At 44.0% G+C, this 18,555-nt stretch overlaps 1 protein-coding gene across 2 annotated transcripts in view; it reads right to left on the reverse strand.

Moving 5' to 3' along the window:
* Positions 1-79: 79 nt before the first annotated feature.
* Ppat-Dpck (Bifunctional Phosphopantetheine adenylyltransferase - Dephospho-CoA kinase) overlaps positions 80-18,555 on the reverse strand; it is a 32,007-nt gene continuing 13,531 nt past the window's right edge. For both annotated transcript variants that reach the window (XM_055076808.2, XM_050188495.3), the window contains 3 exons: positions 12,971-13,068; positions 8,677-8,823; positions 80-2,512 (listed from right to left, as the gene is read on the reverse strand). In XM_055076808.2, the coding sequence (XP_054932783.1) occupies positions 2,450-2,512; positions 8,677-8,823; positions 12,971-13,068 (308 nt within the window). In that variant the 3' untranslated portion in view covers positions 80-2,449. The remainder of the gene's footprint in view (positions 2,513-8,676; positions 8,824-12,970; positions 13,069-18,555) is intronic.

An 18,555-nucleotide genomic window follows, 5' to 3' on the forward strand; every position in this document is an offset into this window, starting at 1 on the left:
AGCAGATAGTGAATGGATCACCGATGAGCCTATTGCGGGTTCAGTGCGTGTTACGTGGAATAAGGCTCTTGACAAGAAGTCCCATGCCCAAAACATGTCTTTATTTCAGGTTATAATTCACCTATCTTCCCAAAGTAATGACATGCACGCGAAGCCACAAAAAAATATTGCACAAAACGTGTGTCTGCAAATTCGAGCACACCTTGCTGTCACATTAATTGCCTGCACTTGTGCCAAACAAGAATGTGAAAAGTGCAAGCCATAAATCACACAGTAAATGTGCAGTTTTTTTATACATAATATGCTTGCATAGTTTAAGGTAACCATTGCCAAAGTTCCTCTAATCACACTTGCCTTCTAAAGTGAAGCAAACAGCTTTCACAATACAGTGAAATTCACACGCTTGAACTCTGGCTTTCCACCTGCACCTGTTAACTGTAAATACATACACATCACCTTGATTGCTTATTTATTAGATTTTAGGGATCCCATGAGCATAAGTGGTGTCATCATAAATTGGAGAACAAATTTTTGGATTCTTTCACTTGTCAATGCTAACTTAATGCCTGTGGACAACACCAAACAAATTCTGACTCCAATCTGTTTGCAACAAGGTGTCACTGAATCCAGCATTCTCAGTATTAGCAACCAGGCTCTACCTCGTAATAAGCTTGCACTATATTTCTCATGTTCCAATGATTTTCTTCTGCTACATAAAGGCATGTGTTTGATTGTGCATGCCATGTCACAGCCTTTGCCTGGTGCTCTCTGCATATTAAAGAAATTAGCTAGGTCAGGTTTTCCGGCACAAACCACCAATCACCACTTCAGTAATATGCTCAATCTATAGAATCCTAGGAAAACACCAATGGGTAGTTGTACACCCAGAACCACAAACATACATTAGATACTTGGGAGCTGATGAAATAGCTAAAGTTGCCAAGTTTGCTCATTCACAACTGCTAAAAACATTGTCCTGGATGGATGGATGGATGGATGGCGGCTATACCCTTTGTAACGGGCGGCGGCTGGCGCCACCTAGCCTTTTGCTCCCCCTCCTAGCACATATTCAAAACAGTGTTGCCATTTTAGCAGGTTACTGGCTAAATTTAGCATTTTTCACACATTTAGCAGACAAAATTTGTCAACAGGTTGCAAATTGCATTTTTATTAATGAATCCTTAGTGTATTCAAAAATATCTACTGGACTGTGGCGCCATTCAAATGCTGTCCATGCTCCAGCGGAATATTCGCAGGAGAAACTATAGTAACGGTGACTTGCACAGCCTGTTTGACAATGTACATGCTGAAATGTATATTCACTTAACTCATCTGGCAAGTGTTATTCTTTGAAACATTGTGCATTTACTGAAAGGTGTTCAGAAAACACTTTGCCATCAACATAAAATTTACACCTTTTAGATGTACCTTAGTAGAACATGCAAAATTGTAATTGCTATTTTATTCGCACTTGCACTACTTAAAACTACCTGCTTGCAGATGTTAACCTTACTTATAGAAGATTTTTATCATGGACTGCAATGGAGATGTGTCAGCATAATCTTTGCACAAAAAAAAATTGATTGCAAGCCTCAAAAATTTTGGCTACCCTTGCCATAAATGCAAGCAAGGAATGTCGCAAATGAGACTGAATTATGTGTGACCACTTACAGATGCATTGGCTGCACCATATTAGTGTGCAATTAGGTGAGCAATAAAAGCATGATGCAATAACATAGCGGACATGAAATACTTCCCCCTGTAAAATATAGGTATGTCTTGATACCTGCAGTAGTCGTATTTCTACCAGTCCTCATCACAAGTCTGATCACAGTACAAGATGGTACATGTTGGCTCCTGAATGCATGGTGCTGTGCAAATAGGAACGATCTTGTGGCCCACACCAGCTTATTTCACAGATATGGCAACATGAGCCAGACAACGCTCCCCGTATTTAACGCACAAAAAGCAAAATTCAGTAACACCTTAAAAAGCATAGCTCTATGCTTGCGGCATCCAAGCAGCAACTTGTCTGACCATGCAACAGCACTACCTAAAAGATGTTGTCAATGTTCTTGCTCTTCGTACATAATGCTTATGAAATGAGTCTAAGCATATACCTAAGAAAAAATACATGTATGTATATATATATATATATATATATATATATATATACTTTAATTGCTTATATTCTGTATATCCTGAATCGTACAGGAATCGGAATTATAATTATTAGAGGGTAGCTGCCTCTGACTTGTCTCTAAGTTATGGTGCCAGTATCACAGGTTCATGCACCTCTTCATGAACAGAGAGACTCTCCTCCATTTATAAAGTTAGTCCAGTGATTGCCTCAGTGGAAGTCCATGCTGACCCGAATGCATGCGTACAGCACTACCCACATAAACGCTGCAGATGAGACTGAAGAAATGTTTCTGTACACAAACAGTGATTACAGAGCTGATGACTTCTCCTTGCCTAAGAATGCTTGAAGTTCATTCCATGCTTTTGCCACCTGAAATTAAACAAAAACAAATATTGAATTACAGATATGAAACATTTACTGTGCTTCACCAACAATTAGCACTCCATTCAGTTCTGCATAAATTTGAAATATCACCAGCAGCTCAGGGCCTACTGTCACAAAATAAGTAAAAATTGAATTTTCTGATGCACAGTTAGTGCATCTACATAAGCTTGCACATACTATATCACAAAATTAACGGGGAGTAAAAGCACAGAAATTTACAATTTTCAGTTCTGAAAATTTGACTGGTGAACCTAGCTATTGAAGAGGTTTTGTGATCGCACGGGCTTCCTTTACTTTGCTACTGGTAATTTGTTTTTCAGCAGTAATTTCCAATGTCCTGTGGATAGCACTCCTGCTGAGCTGTCAAGGCTTCCATTCAGCCAGAAGTAAGTCCAAGGGAAAGGACGCCTTGTTCCTTACGCATGCCGAACTAAACAAGCTTGTCCTATCTTGATACTTCACGCTAATGCCTGTACACAACATTGTACATTTCTGCATGGTGGCTATGTTTCCAGCAACGCAACAATAAAAAAAAGCTGAGAAAAAACCCAGAAATCATTATGTTATGCCACTCAGAAGTGCTTCCGCTGATAGGACACCTCTTCACTGCCACTTCACCACCTTAGGAAGCACCTACTCCACATACGTAGAGTCATCAATGAATGTAGTTTTCTGCTGTCTACAGCCAAACACTCCTCTGTGATTACTAACTGAGGCCTATAAAGGCTACAAAAGAGCAACAGCAAGCCCTTTTCTTTCCCAGGCATCTTGTTCAAACCCAAGAGCACATCATATCAAGTAAAATCTTCATTTACCTCTATATGCCCAACAGGCAGTGACAACAAATGCCATTTCAGTCACTGAAAGCTGCAGTATTGTTGCGTTAAGCCACAGCGACCATATTTACTCAAACTCTAAAACATGCCTTCTGGAAAAAGTCAATACAACATAACATGTACGTTAGAATCGAGTATAAAACAAAAATTGCAACAAGGACAAACTATTTGCACTTATGTCGGAAATTGCTATAATCCAATCCAACCTACATGGAGGCTGCTGCTGTAGAAGCTGCGGTAGCTGTGACATTAGACTTCTATTAACTAAATTTCTTGGTTCATTAGATCCCGACCAAAGGTCACAGCCGGTGCCCATGCATTTCTATGGGCCAAAGCTTTTGATATTTTGATCATAAAATTTACCTTTGTCGTGTAATTCATGCTTGACTAGTCAGCACATATGCACCTGACCCCTATGGTGACCCAAATAGTTACCCCTTTAGTGCAACCGGCTGTCTCAGCAGGGCTAAGGAGACAGTGAATGCATTGAACACGCGTCGTCTCCCATCGAAAACGCATATTTTCAGCGTGTCTACCAACAGGAAAAACTGGGAATTCTCAGGGATCTTGAGTAGTCTGGAAAAACTCAGGGAAATCTCAGGGAATTTGTGCCTCTATCAGGGAAAATTAGCTGTAATTTCATTGAAAGGGTCGAAAGTCGCGGTAATGCTGGCTCAAGTAACAGACTGGAATCGTAATGAATCTTCTTTGACACTCTGTCATCGGCTGGAGGAGTTGCCAGTGTACAGTCAACGACTGACTTTCCGGATGCTGGATAATTTGGACGGCTTCACGGCACCACCATGTACCCCATAGAGTCAACGTATCAGAACGTCTGAAATTTCGGACGCAAGAACCCTTTGCCGTACAATTTTCCGGGTTCTTTGCCATAACCGCAGGTCCAAAACGGCATTAATCAAAGTCACCACCGCTGCCATTTTGATTACCTCGCCGCCTCGAACTGGCGCTCTCGCACACGCATCCGCTGGCAGCCGTAGCCACCACTGCGGCAATGTTAGACCTACCTTCTTCGATGTTCACTATTAAGCTTCTTGTCATTGGGTGCCATGTTTTTCATTGAAAAAATTCGCTGCTGTCAGCAATGGTACCAACTCCGCCTTTGTTGTCCTCACGGTTGGCTTAGAAGCTTGGAAAGCACGGTGTGTTGCATAATGCCAGTTCCCGAAAGTCAGCTTCGCCTCTGTACAGTACCAATGTTACTTGGTGAAGCATACGCAAAAGTATTGCAGTGAAGCATGACAAGCGTGGAAAGGGGCTATTGCCACGGGACACAGTATGTATTCCTTAATTATACACGCGTGCACCCGGTATCTCCTGTCACAGACGAGCACTGATATGCCTAATACATGTACTGACAGGCCTTTAGAGCATTTTTGAATGTGCCTGCGGCAGTTTGAGCCCTTAAGCACAGTAAATGACATGCACTTATTTTTTCGAACTGGACGATTTTTCGGTTGTTTTGGAGGCCCTTAGGAAGTTCGAAGAATCGGATGTGGACTGTGCAACTGACCAAGAAGATGCTTCAAATGGTCCATGGGGCGAATGAGTGGTAGAAGGAGGACAAGAACAGAAAGGACCTACGCATTGAGGAATTAACGGGAAAGCAAGCATGCTGCCACCGTTTTGAAGGAGCTTGAGCTCAAAAAACAAAGCGTTGGCTGACGCCGAGATACAGGTGTCCCTCATTCAAACCAAAATAAACTCTTTAAAGCAGTGAAACAACACTGAGGCGTCATGCACGGACTGAGAGTATGTCAGGACAGTTGAGGCTGACTTACAAGCTGTTGAGAGAGAATCTCAATTGTGACAAAGTTTGGGCCTCATACCACTGAGCTTGCTATCATTTGACAGAAATAGCTCATATTCGAAAATATTTGCTTCGGTATGCACCTCCTTTTTATTCGTATTTGAAAATGTCCGACTCGATTTGCAATTTTTTTTTAAGACATTTTATTTGCTGTGCATTATACTAACCCCTCCCTTCTATTCTATTTTTGCGTAACATAAACGCTACGCCTTAGTATTCAAATAGGATTACGTCGTGTTTTTTAAAAAAAATTTCCATATGCTTACTAGAGAGTGACAGCATCGGGTGATATGGTTTCAGCCCGTCTTGACATAAAACTTAGTTCTGCATCACTCAGGGAATTTTGCAAAGGCACTTGGGGAAAACCTGGAAATCTCAGGGAATTTGGAAATGTCAACTTAGTAGACACCCTGATTTTACAGGCTGCCCTAGGAAAATTTTCAACCAATAACTGTAGCCTAACATGCCTGATTATGATATTTAGTGTGAGGGTACGCAAATATCTAATAGCAGATTTTGAATCTAATAGCTAACTGAATGAAGGAAAAAAATGCCAATTGTGAAATCAAATATCATAAAGCTTATCACAATCTTTATTTGCTTTCAGATCTTGTGCCAGAAAAGACAGTGCTGCACACATTCGGGAGTCCTCTAGCATTGCATAACAAAAGTACAAGATACTCTTATTAAAAGAAACACCAAATTAATATGCCAGCACTGAAAACAGCTCAGTTTTAGTGTATGAAGATACGGAAAATATTTTTTTTTTATCAGCAGAATGTCTGCGAATGGAACCAAGTGCTTTTTTCCCTCTGGAGCTGAAGAATCAAATGTTTAATGAATACCAATGAGGTTCTCAATTTAACCCTTTTATGATGGCACACACACACATATATATATATATATATATATATATAGTCGGAAACAAAAAAATTTTATTTTCTATCCAAATTTGAATAACACATCAAGGATATGCACAATCGACAAAAGGAAAAAAATATTTGGCAGAATTTTTTTTAACATTAGAGGAAAACACCGGGCAGAAAAGTGAAAGTGGTCTTCGCCCCAAACCACCTATGGCTTCATTTGAAATTCGTACAGCGAGCTCTTACCATACATGAGCCATAGGTGTAAACTTATTTTGCTTCACATCACTTGCATGACACCACTGCAGCCAGAGATTTTGAATTCCAGAAATACTGAAGTGGCATTAAGTTTGTCGATCTATATCCAATATGATCTAACGTGCCTTTCGATGGCTAATTGTCCCTGTCTTCGCACATGAACATGATTTCGCATTTACCAAAATATGCGCCACTTTGGTTGTCATTCCTTATGTCTGCATAGCATTACCATTTTGATCGGTCTTGATCAGCCAAACCTGGATGAACCCTGTACCAGCCCAGCACAGGCAGCCCCAGCGGACGCGGTGGCGTTTGGGTGCTGTGTGCAATCACCACATTGGGCCGATGTCGGGGAGCTCGTGCAGCATGGCAGAAGTGCTCACAGAGACAACATAAGTGCTCCCAATGTATATGATAATGTATGTCAGCAAGGGCTTTCAAGATTAGAAAAAACATCACACCTCTTGCGAAGCATGCCTGCGCACACTTTTTGTGCTCTATTTAAAGAGCACGAAAAGTGTTAAAGTGCTAAAAGTGTTAAAGTGCAGAGAACAAAGTAAAGAAAGGGATCGACAAACCCGTTCTTACTTCAACCTTCTGTTAATATAGTTTCTTTTAAATGTAATAATGATGCATGGCAATGAGAATTTGTAGAGGTGAGTTCATCAGATGATTTGCGAGCAGCACTCTTTGCCATTGCATGTTCCTGTGAGGGATCTCTTTTGTTAAAATAGAACTTTTATGTCCAAAAGGAGACCATTGCCTGTATGAATAGCTTGTAAAAGTTACTAGAAAATTCCAAACTCTTTCAAGACAACAAAACCCCCGATTTCTCTCCAGTTTTCATCTTCAAAAACAGCCCTCGATTTTTACCCCCCCCCCCCCAAAGTTTGAAAAATATAAAACCTGGAAATGAAGGACCCTAGAGATGAGGGACGCAATAGTGAAGGGCTTTAGATTATATTTGACCACCTGAGGTCCTTTAATCTGCTGCCAAAGCAAGAGTGTCACTGCATTCTGCCCCTATAAGAATGTGGCCACCATGGCCGGGAATAGCACCTACAACCTTGTACTCAGCAGCACGATGCCACGCCCACTGAGCCACCACAGCAGGGACAAAACTGTCAGTAATTGTAGTTTTTAGCAGGTGGAATGGCAACTAAAGTTGAGAGCAGAGATTTTCTTTTCCCTTTAACTCTTTCCCTACCACACCCATTAGGCATCGTTAGCCCACTATTGATGGTTTGAAACACCGCTTTTGAGACCTTCTGCACTGCTCACACCATTGGACTTGAAGGAGAACTCTATGCTTGTTCTTTAAGCAGGGAGCTTTTTTTCCTGCTTGGAGGTGACTTTTAAATATGCTCTGAAGTTTCGCGACCTTCAGAGTAGAAAGCAAAAATGGCCGCCTCCGGAACCACCGCACGTGCGCTTCAAAAGATGGCAGATCTAGTGATTCCGCTGCATATGCGACTGATTTTATCAATGGATCGAGCAGCGGCGAGTCTGAGGATGCTGCTTTTTCATTGGACTGACACCAAGAGCGATAATGACGCAAACCAGCACGGAACATCGGCGGCCACAGCCCATTCAGTTTCGCCTCTTGCTTCGGCCCGTCTTTGTTGCTGTTTGGAGTGCTGGAGAGTCTGCCAAGATGGAAACTTATCGAAACTGCTAGAAATGCTACGACAGGAAATCCGCGCAGAAAACAAGAGTGCACTGCAACACATGCAACACTCCACAATGTTTTCCACCGAGAAACTACTTCGCCGCATGGCACGCCCAACCGTAGTGCTTCAGCTTAATTTTTGCAGTGGAAGAACTGTTCAATGAAAATTTTTGTTTTCTTAGAGATAGTGCCTATTAGATGGCAATACATTTTGTATATCTCATAATTCTTGTAGATACATGCGTGTCCTTACAAACTTTGTTCAATTCTATCCCACAACCTTGATTCAGGCAATTTATATCTTTTTTATGACATATATCTCATTAATAAAGCCTTTATGCATGAAAAGTGCATTCATTTGCTTTTTCTTTATATGTTACATAATATATTGAGTGCAGTAGCTGCTTCAGAAAAAAAAAATATGGTGTAACTTACAAAACACACCCATTTTCCCCATGGTAGGGAAAGGGTTAACTTTATTAAAAAATTATGTTATGCCACGCAACAAAGGGGAGGGAAGTATTATGGCAAGGTACAAGATTTTGGGTACAGAAGTTGGGGATGGAGAAGTCAAAGGATTAAATTATTAGCAGCAGCAATTGTAAAATGTGTAAGAAATAACTTTACGATCAAAAAAACACGAAACTATCAGCAAGCAGTAATCTGCCTAAATTCACTTTTTACATTCATACCTGTCGTTCTGTTGTGGCGTAATCCCAAAGGGAGCAGAAAATGACATTAGCCTTGTCCACACGTTCCTTGTTAGACATCTGGGCTTGGACTCTGCGTAGTGCTTGGTCTTTCTCCAGGTTGTCCCTGGCCATCACTCGCTTCAGCGCCTGTTTTAGACAGAGAAATTGCCAGAAGTGTGGTGCCGCATTTAAAAACCCCTTGCCCAATCAACAATGCACTTTCTTTTTAAAGCAAATCTTTCTTCGCCTCTTCCCTCAACTTTCCCACTGCTGCTGCTGTGCCGGCTGCTGTCTGGTACACTGCATCAGGGGGTGGTTCAGAATGTGTGTACACATGACAGGAGCTACTCGGAGAGGAAAGGCGACACTAGAAACTCATTTGGACCCCACCACATTGAATGTGCACAATGCCTTCTGGAGCTCCCTAGGTGTCACCATATTAGCTTCTTGACAGCTGTGATTATCCATCACCCCCCTCAAGAGCATTACAGAAACCGCAGTGCTTCCCTTCCTACTAACGTGCGAGTCCAAAAAGGGATGTAGATAGAACTGTAGAGAGGATGGTGGAAAAGAGGCAGTTCCCATACAAGGGGGGCCTCAAGCAAACACCTCTCCCTGTGTGTTCTGTGTACTACGCAAACGGCAGTGGTACACGCAAGGTAACGTTTAACCTCAACTCACCACTCTCGTGTTGGACAAAATGTTGAAGAAATTAAACATTTGCTGTCAACATCACCGCTTAATTATCATCAATCAAAGCAAACTACACAGAAAGCTTCGCTTACATCGATTCCCACAATGCGTGGGATCTGCATTCTTTTTTTTTTTTTCAGAAGAGTGTAGACTATTCTTACAACTTCTCATGCCATAGTGCTGTACCAAACATAATGCCACATTTTTCTGAGCAGCTGCTATTGCCCATGAGAGGTTCCACAGAAGTACTCAAATCAAATCAAATTATAGGGTTTAATATTCCAATACAACACACGAGCTATGAAGATGCCATAGAAGTAAAGGGGGAAGGTTCGGGATTAATTTGGAACACCTGGGGTACTTAACATGCATCTACATCTACCCAAGTAGCCTAGTGATTTTGTATTTTGACATCATCAGAAGGCAGCCACCACAACCACGAATGAAACCTGCTTGTGATCAGCAGCAGAATGCCATAGCCACTGCTCCACCATGGCGGGTTTAAAAGTACTCAACAAAGGTGGGTAGAACTTAGAAGCTTGGTACATTAGCAACTAGAAATAATTCATCACTCAAGCCAAAAAAGGTGTAGCGGAATCATTTCTTTTCATATCACAGGGCTGGACACTAATGTTATTATTTTGCTCATGATAAAGGAAAATGTCAGAAATCATAAAATACCATTCATTAGCTTCGCAGTAGCTTTCGTGTTTGCCACCACAGTTCAGAGCAGTGCTAGCAAGCAATGCTAAATGCCTGTGTACAGAGCTCAGATCTATTGAAGGTACATGGTACATTCAACTGATTCCTACTGCACTCAGACTCAGTTTGCTGGGATGCGGAGGCCTCTTGATGCTGGTGCCAAAGAAAGCATGCACAAGCCAAACATTCCACTGCTTTCGGAGCAGTCAGTAGAGCCACACGATCGGAATTCTGTTGGATCTCGACTGGGCGCTCAGCTTGAGGAGGATAGTGCCTCTGTGCGCTCTGAATGAACTGCATGAACGTGTTCCGAGTGCTTAATTTTCACCAGCAGAATGTAAACTGTTCTGCAAAAGTGCTCAAAAGCAACCAAATCTGAGAGAGTTTGTGAAAGCAGCCGACCTTACTGCACCAAAGTGTGGCATCGTCTGTGGCGAAACATGGGAGCGACAAAAAGTAAAGCTGTACATCATCAAATCCCGGTAATGTCTGCATTGGCGTCAAAGTTTTTGGTTTGTTTACAGGCTCTTCATTACTGCTGCCTCAGTTGATGTTTGCGTCTTTTCTGGCTCTAGATGGCTTTGAAGATATCGTCTGTTGCCTGTTATGACTGCATCGTCAATTCAATAGCATGAAATGTATTCGTCAGCTGTCGCACCCACTGCTTTGTTACAACCAGCATACGAAAGGAGCAACTTCTGAAGCAGTGCACCATGACTTGCGTTCGTTGACAATGGCATGCTCTTCAAGTGCTTTGTTAACACTGCCGTTAGTGCTAGCGCAGAGCACAGCTCAGTGGTGTCTGCGGAGGGCAGCGGCATTACCGCTACATGGCGGTCGTATTAAAAAAACAAATCGGCCATCAGGGACACCTGAATTTCTTTGTTGTACAGTTAAACCTTGATATAACTGAGTAGGTAAAATCAGCAATTTGTTTTGTTATATTGAAATTTCTTTGTATTGAAATTCGACCTTTTCTGCAGATAAGTACAGTCGCCGACCGATTTTTCTTCCATGCAAAGGGGCAGCAGAATTTTCCGAATTATCGGGCAATTAATTTGCAATTCATTTTAATGAACTTGGAAGTTGGTGACGAACGATGCGGTTTCATGCAACGTCGACGACACCTTCAGGTCGGCGGTACGAATTAAGCGAAGCCAGCCACACTTTCGCGTGCACTCCACCCCCGTGGCTGATAGTGTCGCCCGCACTGGGACAAAGCTATCACGAAAAGTGCCGGCAGCGGGAAGTGAATGCTTCATCTGCTTATTGCTCCGACGAGCCACCGAAACTCAAGATTACGCAACTTCTAATACTAAACGGGCGGGAAGACAGCTTACATGATGCCACGCCGTCTCGCCACGCCCACTCTTTCCACATGCGCAGCCACGGCCGAGACGCATGTGTGCCAGAAATCGCGAGCACGGCAACTTACCCCTCCCCCCGCACCCCTCACGTGTGCTTGATCGCATTACCGCGAGCTCGCTCCCCTCCCCCTCTTTCCCTCTACTCGCGCAAGAAGGCAGCACTCATGAAGCTACCATCTTTCTTGTCTCATCCTCACACACTATCACTCACACCTAAAGCACAAAGCGCAAGGGGCGCGATAGATCTTGCGCACTTCGACTTTATACGAAGGATGATGCGCCTCCACTTAGGGGGTCGCTCTTATCGGCTGCACGTGATTGAGAGGTGCGTTTGCAAGCAGCCGCTTGCAATTAAATTATTTGACCTCCTGCGTCCACGGAAGTTTCCATTTACTGTCTCGGCATTCCTCTGCGGGAGAAGCGAAATTTCGTTATATTGAAGTTCGTTATATCGAGGTTTAACTGTACAGGCAAATTCGTCGTAGCGGTCTTCGTTGTAGAGTGTTCACAATACGTACGAAAGCCGGGACGCAATCAAAAGGCACATAATCACTCCTTTGTTATACCACGGCCGCTACATAAAAATGGTGCGGCATTCCACGTCAGGCGGGCTGCAATGGGAGCGAATGTCTCATCCGTAGTTGGATTTTCAGCTGCTTGGCTGGGCCGAATGGCACTAGCTCTCAGGGACGGGACACGTCGGTTTCTACAGGTGATGGCGTTTGAAGCATGTTTTTCATGCATTTTCTACGCCGATCACAGACAACAGTCACCGACTGGTAGCGCTGCGGCGGATGACAGCGTTTTCGATGCATGCGACAGGCTGCTTTTTTTTTTTTTTTTTTACATATATCTAGCATGTCATTTCATCGTAGAGGTGTCTGGCTGTATACAAGTCTCCTCTATTATATGTCTCGTTACAAATGAGGTAGCCTTCAATAATACCACATTTACTCGAATATGGGCTGATAATTTTCCTTAAAAAATAATATACAAAAGTTAGGGGTCAGCTTTGGTTCAATGATACAGTTTGGCTGCAACCACCAGAAGCTGCCGACCGCAGAAAAGATGATGCCACATGGTGTAAAAAGTCACTGATTTTATCAAGACACAAAAAGAACCTGAAATGTTGATAACAATGAAGATCATATAGGCGATGACAAGGAGGTCACAAACATTTGAGGCGTCGCTTGGAACAAGTTCAGATGCCCGTCTATTCAACATGCCTTCAACCATGTCTACTCGTTTAGTCAAGCAGGAGATGAAATTAACGCCAATCTGATAGTACAAGCATTCTAAAAGTGCAACAGCTCAGTAATGTTGCAAGTTCTTTTCACAGCCAAATGCCCTTTTTTGTTTGACTTCCATCCAAGGAATGTTTTTAAAATTTTTTTGATGTTCTGAATTCCAGGGGTCAACCTAGAATAGAAGCTCGTCTAGATTCAAATAAATATGGTATTCTATTTGGCACGAAAATTTCTGTATTCGATCTTCCCTAAAAATATGAACAGGGGCTTCATTCCAGTACTTACTTCCTCCACAGGAATGACGCACACCCACACCTGGTGAAACTTGCTTTCCCAGCCAGCCTCCAAAAGAAGTGCAGACTCCAAGACAACCACTTTGGTACCTGAGAGGCAAACATGGTCGTCTAAATTGTAGAAACATAATAAAATGAATACACCTGTAAAGTAAAATGTTAGGCCGGCACTTCCCATTGATGCCAGTGTCCTTGACTACATTAAAGGTCCGTCTTGGAGCGCGGCGGCCACGAGTGAAGAGGGAAACGGCGTTCGGATTGAAATTTCAGATCTTTCCGCGGTGCGTAGTGATGTAATACTTTGCAGACATGATTGTTATCGCGCAATGTATGCTCTGCGCTTGTCAGCTCAACATGGCCAGACCTGGTGAGGAGCCCTTTAAATGTAATAAATGAAGACAGTACAGCAAGTGCATTCAAATGTACTGGCAAGTCATGAGCTCCTTGTGTGTACTGTGTAGCTTTGTGGAGCTAAAGGTTTCTTTCACACAGAATGCCGTCCCACACACTGTACACAAAGTGCCTAGTGCACTGATGCCACAGTTATGAAGGTCGCAGTTTTTCAACAACCTTAGGAGCCAAGCAGCAGCTGTGTTGTGGTTCAGAAATGTATGCTATTATCAATGACAACAGTGCTGTTGTGCATAAACCTACACAAGCTACCTATATTTTCTTTGGTAGGGTTCCAACTAAAGACACCACACGTCCCCCTCTGTGCTATTTGACACATTCACTACATAGGAGGTCACATGTTAGTTGTATCAAGCATTCTTCTTCTGCAGCGGAGAGAAAACAGTGGCTGCAATTTCAACCAATTGCTTTTAGGGTTACATTTTTGTGTAACGTAACATAACAGACATCTAATCCACTTGAGAACTGTAGGTGACGTGAGAGCATTTATTGGATGTGAGGATTCACTCTCAGGATCATCAAGCCTTTCTGTCAAGATTGACAAGAAAGGATAGCAGGTGACATTGGTCATTGCTGAATAGACAAAGAAGAAAGAAGTACGGTGCCTAAACGAAGCGCACAAGAAAAAAAGAATGTGGCAGCACAAGCGGGTGCAGGCTTTTGGAACACAAGAAGATTGAATGTGTCAGTGCTGCATCACAGCAACATTGACAAGACTTTGGCGCGCTGGTCTGAGTCTTGCCCCAGCACCCGTCGTCACCCAAGTCATTCTGCCCAAGGTCATGGCTAGGTGAGAAGCCGCTGTTAACCACCAGGACCAGTGCTCGGCTTCCAGTCTGGCTGCGCCCATGTCAGGCAAACACAAGTGGCAGGAATTTGCGGACCATGTCAGTGAACGTGTCACGGAGGACATCGCCGGCTTTAATCTGGTGAATATGTTCCGTCGAAGAAAACAGTGTTACATACATGGACGAGAAAGGAAAAAGACGGGACGAGCACTATCCTCTTCTTTGGCTGACTGACAAGGAGTATATATTTCTCCAGGAATAATCATGATGCTTTCCTTATCTTCATACCCGTGCGTGACTGGAATTCTCATTCTCCCCTGTTTACCTTCCCCAAATTTCCCTCCCATTCAAGAAACCAGACAGACATCAGTTCATATGTAAGGAAACAGCCCGTGAGACAATATTAAAACTAACCACAGTGTGCCTGCACACACACGGATGCAAAAGCAGTCGCTGAAATACTAGTGTAAAGAAGCCATGGAATGAAAACCAAGAGACTATGGAGAGAAAAAAAAATTCCTTGTATCCAAACAGGGTGGCAGCACTTGCTTGGCAACAGAATTGAAAAATTGACACATTTTGCAAACATGCAGACGGTGTAATAAATATGCGGCATTGATCATTTGGGATTTGTGTTGTTGTTCACACAAAAAATGACACCACTGAAAGTGACTGACTGAGACTATAGACAGTCTTCAGCAGTGGCGCGTGGGGGCAGCCATGTTTGATCACATGATCACGCCGGCATGATTGGCCTTGAAAGCCAGCGAAGCGGCCGTACGGTTGTAGGCATGGGTGACAGTGCGACAGACGCCACTGTTTCGGGTCCACTAATGGGCAGCAGCTGGTTGGATGACACAAAGCTCTGGCCTATGGTTCAACGAACATGTAAGTGAACCATTGTTTGTCATTTTAACATTGCATGTGCTCGCACTGGAGTGCTCTGGCCATTGAGTGTAGGAGTTGCTGACGTTGAGGTGGATTTTGAGAATGGAAGGTTTATTTACATTAAGTAAAGGGCTTAGAAAACAAGTAAAATAACAGTAAAGAGTCATGGTCGGCCGGCAGCAAATCGTACGCCCACGGCAAGAAGCATGTCTCTGAACGTCTCTCCCTTTCCAATGGTAATCTGGCTTATAACCCCTTCAGTCCATCGAGGTCGCGTCACTTTCAGCCAATCGACGAGCCCGTACAGGTGTCGTCATGTTTGGCCAATGGGGACACTCACTGGGCTTTCCCCTCCGATGGCCACATCCGTTCCACGCTGCCTCCTCGCCTGTTTGTCCCCGAATGGTCTTTCAGTGCTGCAAAGCCACTTTTCTTGGAACTAAGGTCGACCACCTCAAAACGTGCCAAACTACATGCATGTACACTTTCGGAGAATCGCTACATAAGGGGGGGGAGGGGGGGAGACAAAAGCCTGCCGACTGTTCCTCATGCTCCAATGCGTTAATCAGACCATCTGAGTTGGTCGTCCTTTTCCTTATGGTGTATCCACACGACGGACGGCTCCGCGCAAATCTGTGCCGCGGACGCTTATTCCGCCGCCCGTCCGGCTGCGAAGCGCATCCAGACGACGGACGGACTGAGTAGACGACCGCGCCGGAAAAATAAAGATGGCGGCTACGCCCGAAGCGACTGCCGTCCGCCTCGAACCTGTCAAGTCGTCGTCGTCCACTGTGTGGCCCGTAACTTTCAAACTGAGGATTGTATTTGGTTTAAATTTGTGTCCAGAAGCTTCGACAGCAATGTATTCGTGATGAGTGAACACCGTTTCCGAAAGCGATACTCAGATTCTCGGCGTGTAGGCTTAGAGTGGCTGTATTGGCTGAACATGGCCTCGAAGATGTTGCGGCGGCCCGAGCGGATCTCAGTGGCCGTAAGTTATTATAATTGCTTGTTTCTACTCGCTCTAGATGATGCCATCGGTGTAACAAAGACTTTGTCATAGGTGTTTTCACTCTGAATGAAAATGGAGATCGAAAGGAAACGACGGTTGGCCGCAATGGCTGTTGTTTTGTCCGAATTGGACACGAATGGTCCAAGCAGCGATGAAGCTGTTTCAGAAAGATCCCAAAGCCGCACTCGTTGCCAGACTGTAGAGCATGCTAGGCTAAATCCGCAGCATTCGACCCCCAAAATCCGGATGCGAAAAATAGCTCGGCATTTTCCGTCCGTGGGGGTCGCGGACGACGCGCGGACGGCACAAATCCGTGACGCGTAGTCACGTGATGCGCAGTCCGTCGCGAAAAAGACGGATTTCGTCCGTCGTGTGGATCCACCATTAGCGTCATTCCTGCCTCCTGCATAATCTCTTTGGCTTCGCGGCAGATTTGAAGCGCATCTTCATCTGACTCTGCTCCAACCACCAAATCATCTACGTAGAATGACTCGCTGAAAAGTTTCATGGTAGTGGCTTTGCTTGAAGGCATACTCTTTAGGTGAAGGAGTATAGTTGCCGTCAGTAGAAAGGGGCTACATGTTGCTCCGAATAGCACTCGCGTCATCCTCCACTCTTGAATCTCCTCTTCGGAGAAACGCAGTGCTTTTTTTTTTTTCCAAACCAGGGGAATCGAAAGGCATCTCTCTCTATCCTTCTCTGCTATTGAGATTTAAAGGAATGCTTTCTTAATGTCGGCTAGCAGAGCTATACAGTGCGTTCTGAAGATTAATAGTATCTTCACCAGATTCTGGTACAGGTTTTCATCCTTTTCGAGGCATTCATTTAATGAGAAGCACCCTTTGGCGTTCGAAGAAGTGGCGAAAGCTATTCTGACTTTTGTGGTTAATGCGTGCTCTCAGATCACTTCCCTGTGTGGCACATAATAAACCTTTGTCGGATCCAGGGGTATCCCTTCAAAAATCTCCGCATGTCCAGCCTGCAGGTACTCCCGTATGGTGTTGTCATATGTCTCTAAAAGTCCTTGCTTGCTCGACAGTCGGGAGATAAGTTTACAAAGCCTTGTTATTGCGACTTGCTTGTTGTCCGAGAGCTCGACCTCTTCCTTCCAGGGCAACATCACTTCGTATCTTCCAACCCTAAGAGTGATGGTTTCTTCGAATTTCATCAATACTGGACTGGGCCTGCTCTCATTGTCAACGGCGTCCAATATTTCCACGCTCTTGAGTTCCCAAAATGAGTGGAGGAATTTTTCGCTCTTTTGTACACTCGTCTTCAGTACGCAGACCATTATCCACGAAGCTGTTGTATCTGATGCCATGCAGTTGGTGTTGCCTTGAAACATCCACCCTAGCTTAGAGTTCAGTCTCATTGTTCTCGCATTGAGTGACTTCACCCGTCATCACAGTCTACATTTGGTCGGAACCAATGAGAATGCTTATGCCTGCTTCCCCGACAACGGATTCGTATAGTCGGTGATCAGCGATGTTCTTTCCAAACTTCCGAATTTCCGCGACGAATGGTGAGCTGGTTGTACTTGCCTCGATATCTTGGCATATGTGTGGAATTTCTATCGCTTGCAAGGCAACTTCTATATCTGAGAACTGGCTTCGCAACAGAGCTGCACAACACGCCGCTTCTGCGCTGCTCGATTCCACTTGCTTGCAAACGTATTGAGCGCAATGATGGTAGAGCCCACACACTGCAACTTCAGCTGTCGTGATAGCCGTTCTGTGATGAATGTGCACTGACTGATTCCGTCTATGACACCTCTGATATATCGACAAGCGACGTCTGTTACTGCCCAAGCTCAAAGCGTCTGCAGGAAGCTCGTCGATGAATCCTCGACGGTACGGCAATTTTTCCCTAAAGATGCGCACACAGTCGTGTTTGTGCTTGCTGGTTACTAAGCAACCACCTTGTTTGCTTAGTAACTCAGGGGACCAATTGCAATGCATGCTCACTGACCTGGAGAGTGAAAGCAGAAGGGTGGGTTTAAAAATTAACCTGCAGAAAACTAAAGTAGTGTTTAACAGTCTCAGAAGAGAACAGCAGTTTACGATAGGTAGCGAGGCACTGGAAGTGGTAAGGGAATACATCTAGTTAGGGTAGGTAGTGATCGCAGATCCGGATCATGAGACTGAAATAATCAGAAGAATAAGAATGGGCTGGGGTGCATCTGGCAGGCATTCTCGGATTATGAACAACAGGCTGCCATTATCCCTCAAGAGAAAAGTGTATAACAGCTGGGTCTTACCAGTACTCACGCACGGGGCAGAAACCTGGAGGCTGACGAAAAGGGTTCTACTTAAATTGAGGACGACGCAACAAGCTATGGAAAGAAGAATGATGGGTGTAATGTTAAGGCATAAGAAAAGAGCAGATTGGGTGAGGGAACAAACGCGAGTTAATGACATCTTAGTTGAAATCAAGAAAAACAAATAGGCATGGGCAGGACATGTAATGAGGAGGGAAGAT

Source organism: Dermacentor andersoni, chromosome 2 (genome assembly GCF_023375885.2).
Source record: "Dermacentor andersoni chromosome 2, qqDerAnde1_hic_scaffold, whole genome shotgun sequence".
NCBI classification, from domain to species: Eukaryota; Metazoa; Arthropoda; class Arachnida; order Ixodida; family Ixodidae; genus Dermacentor; species Dermacentor andersoni.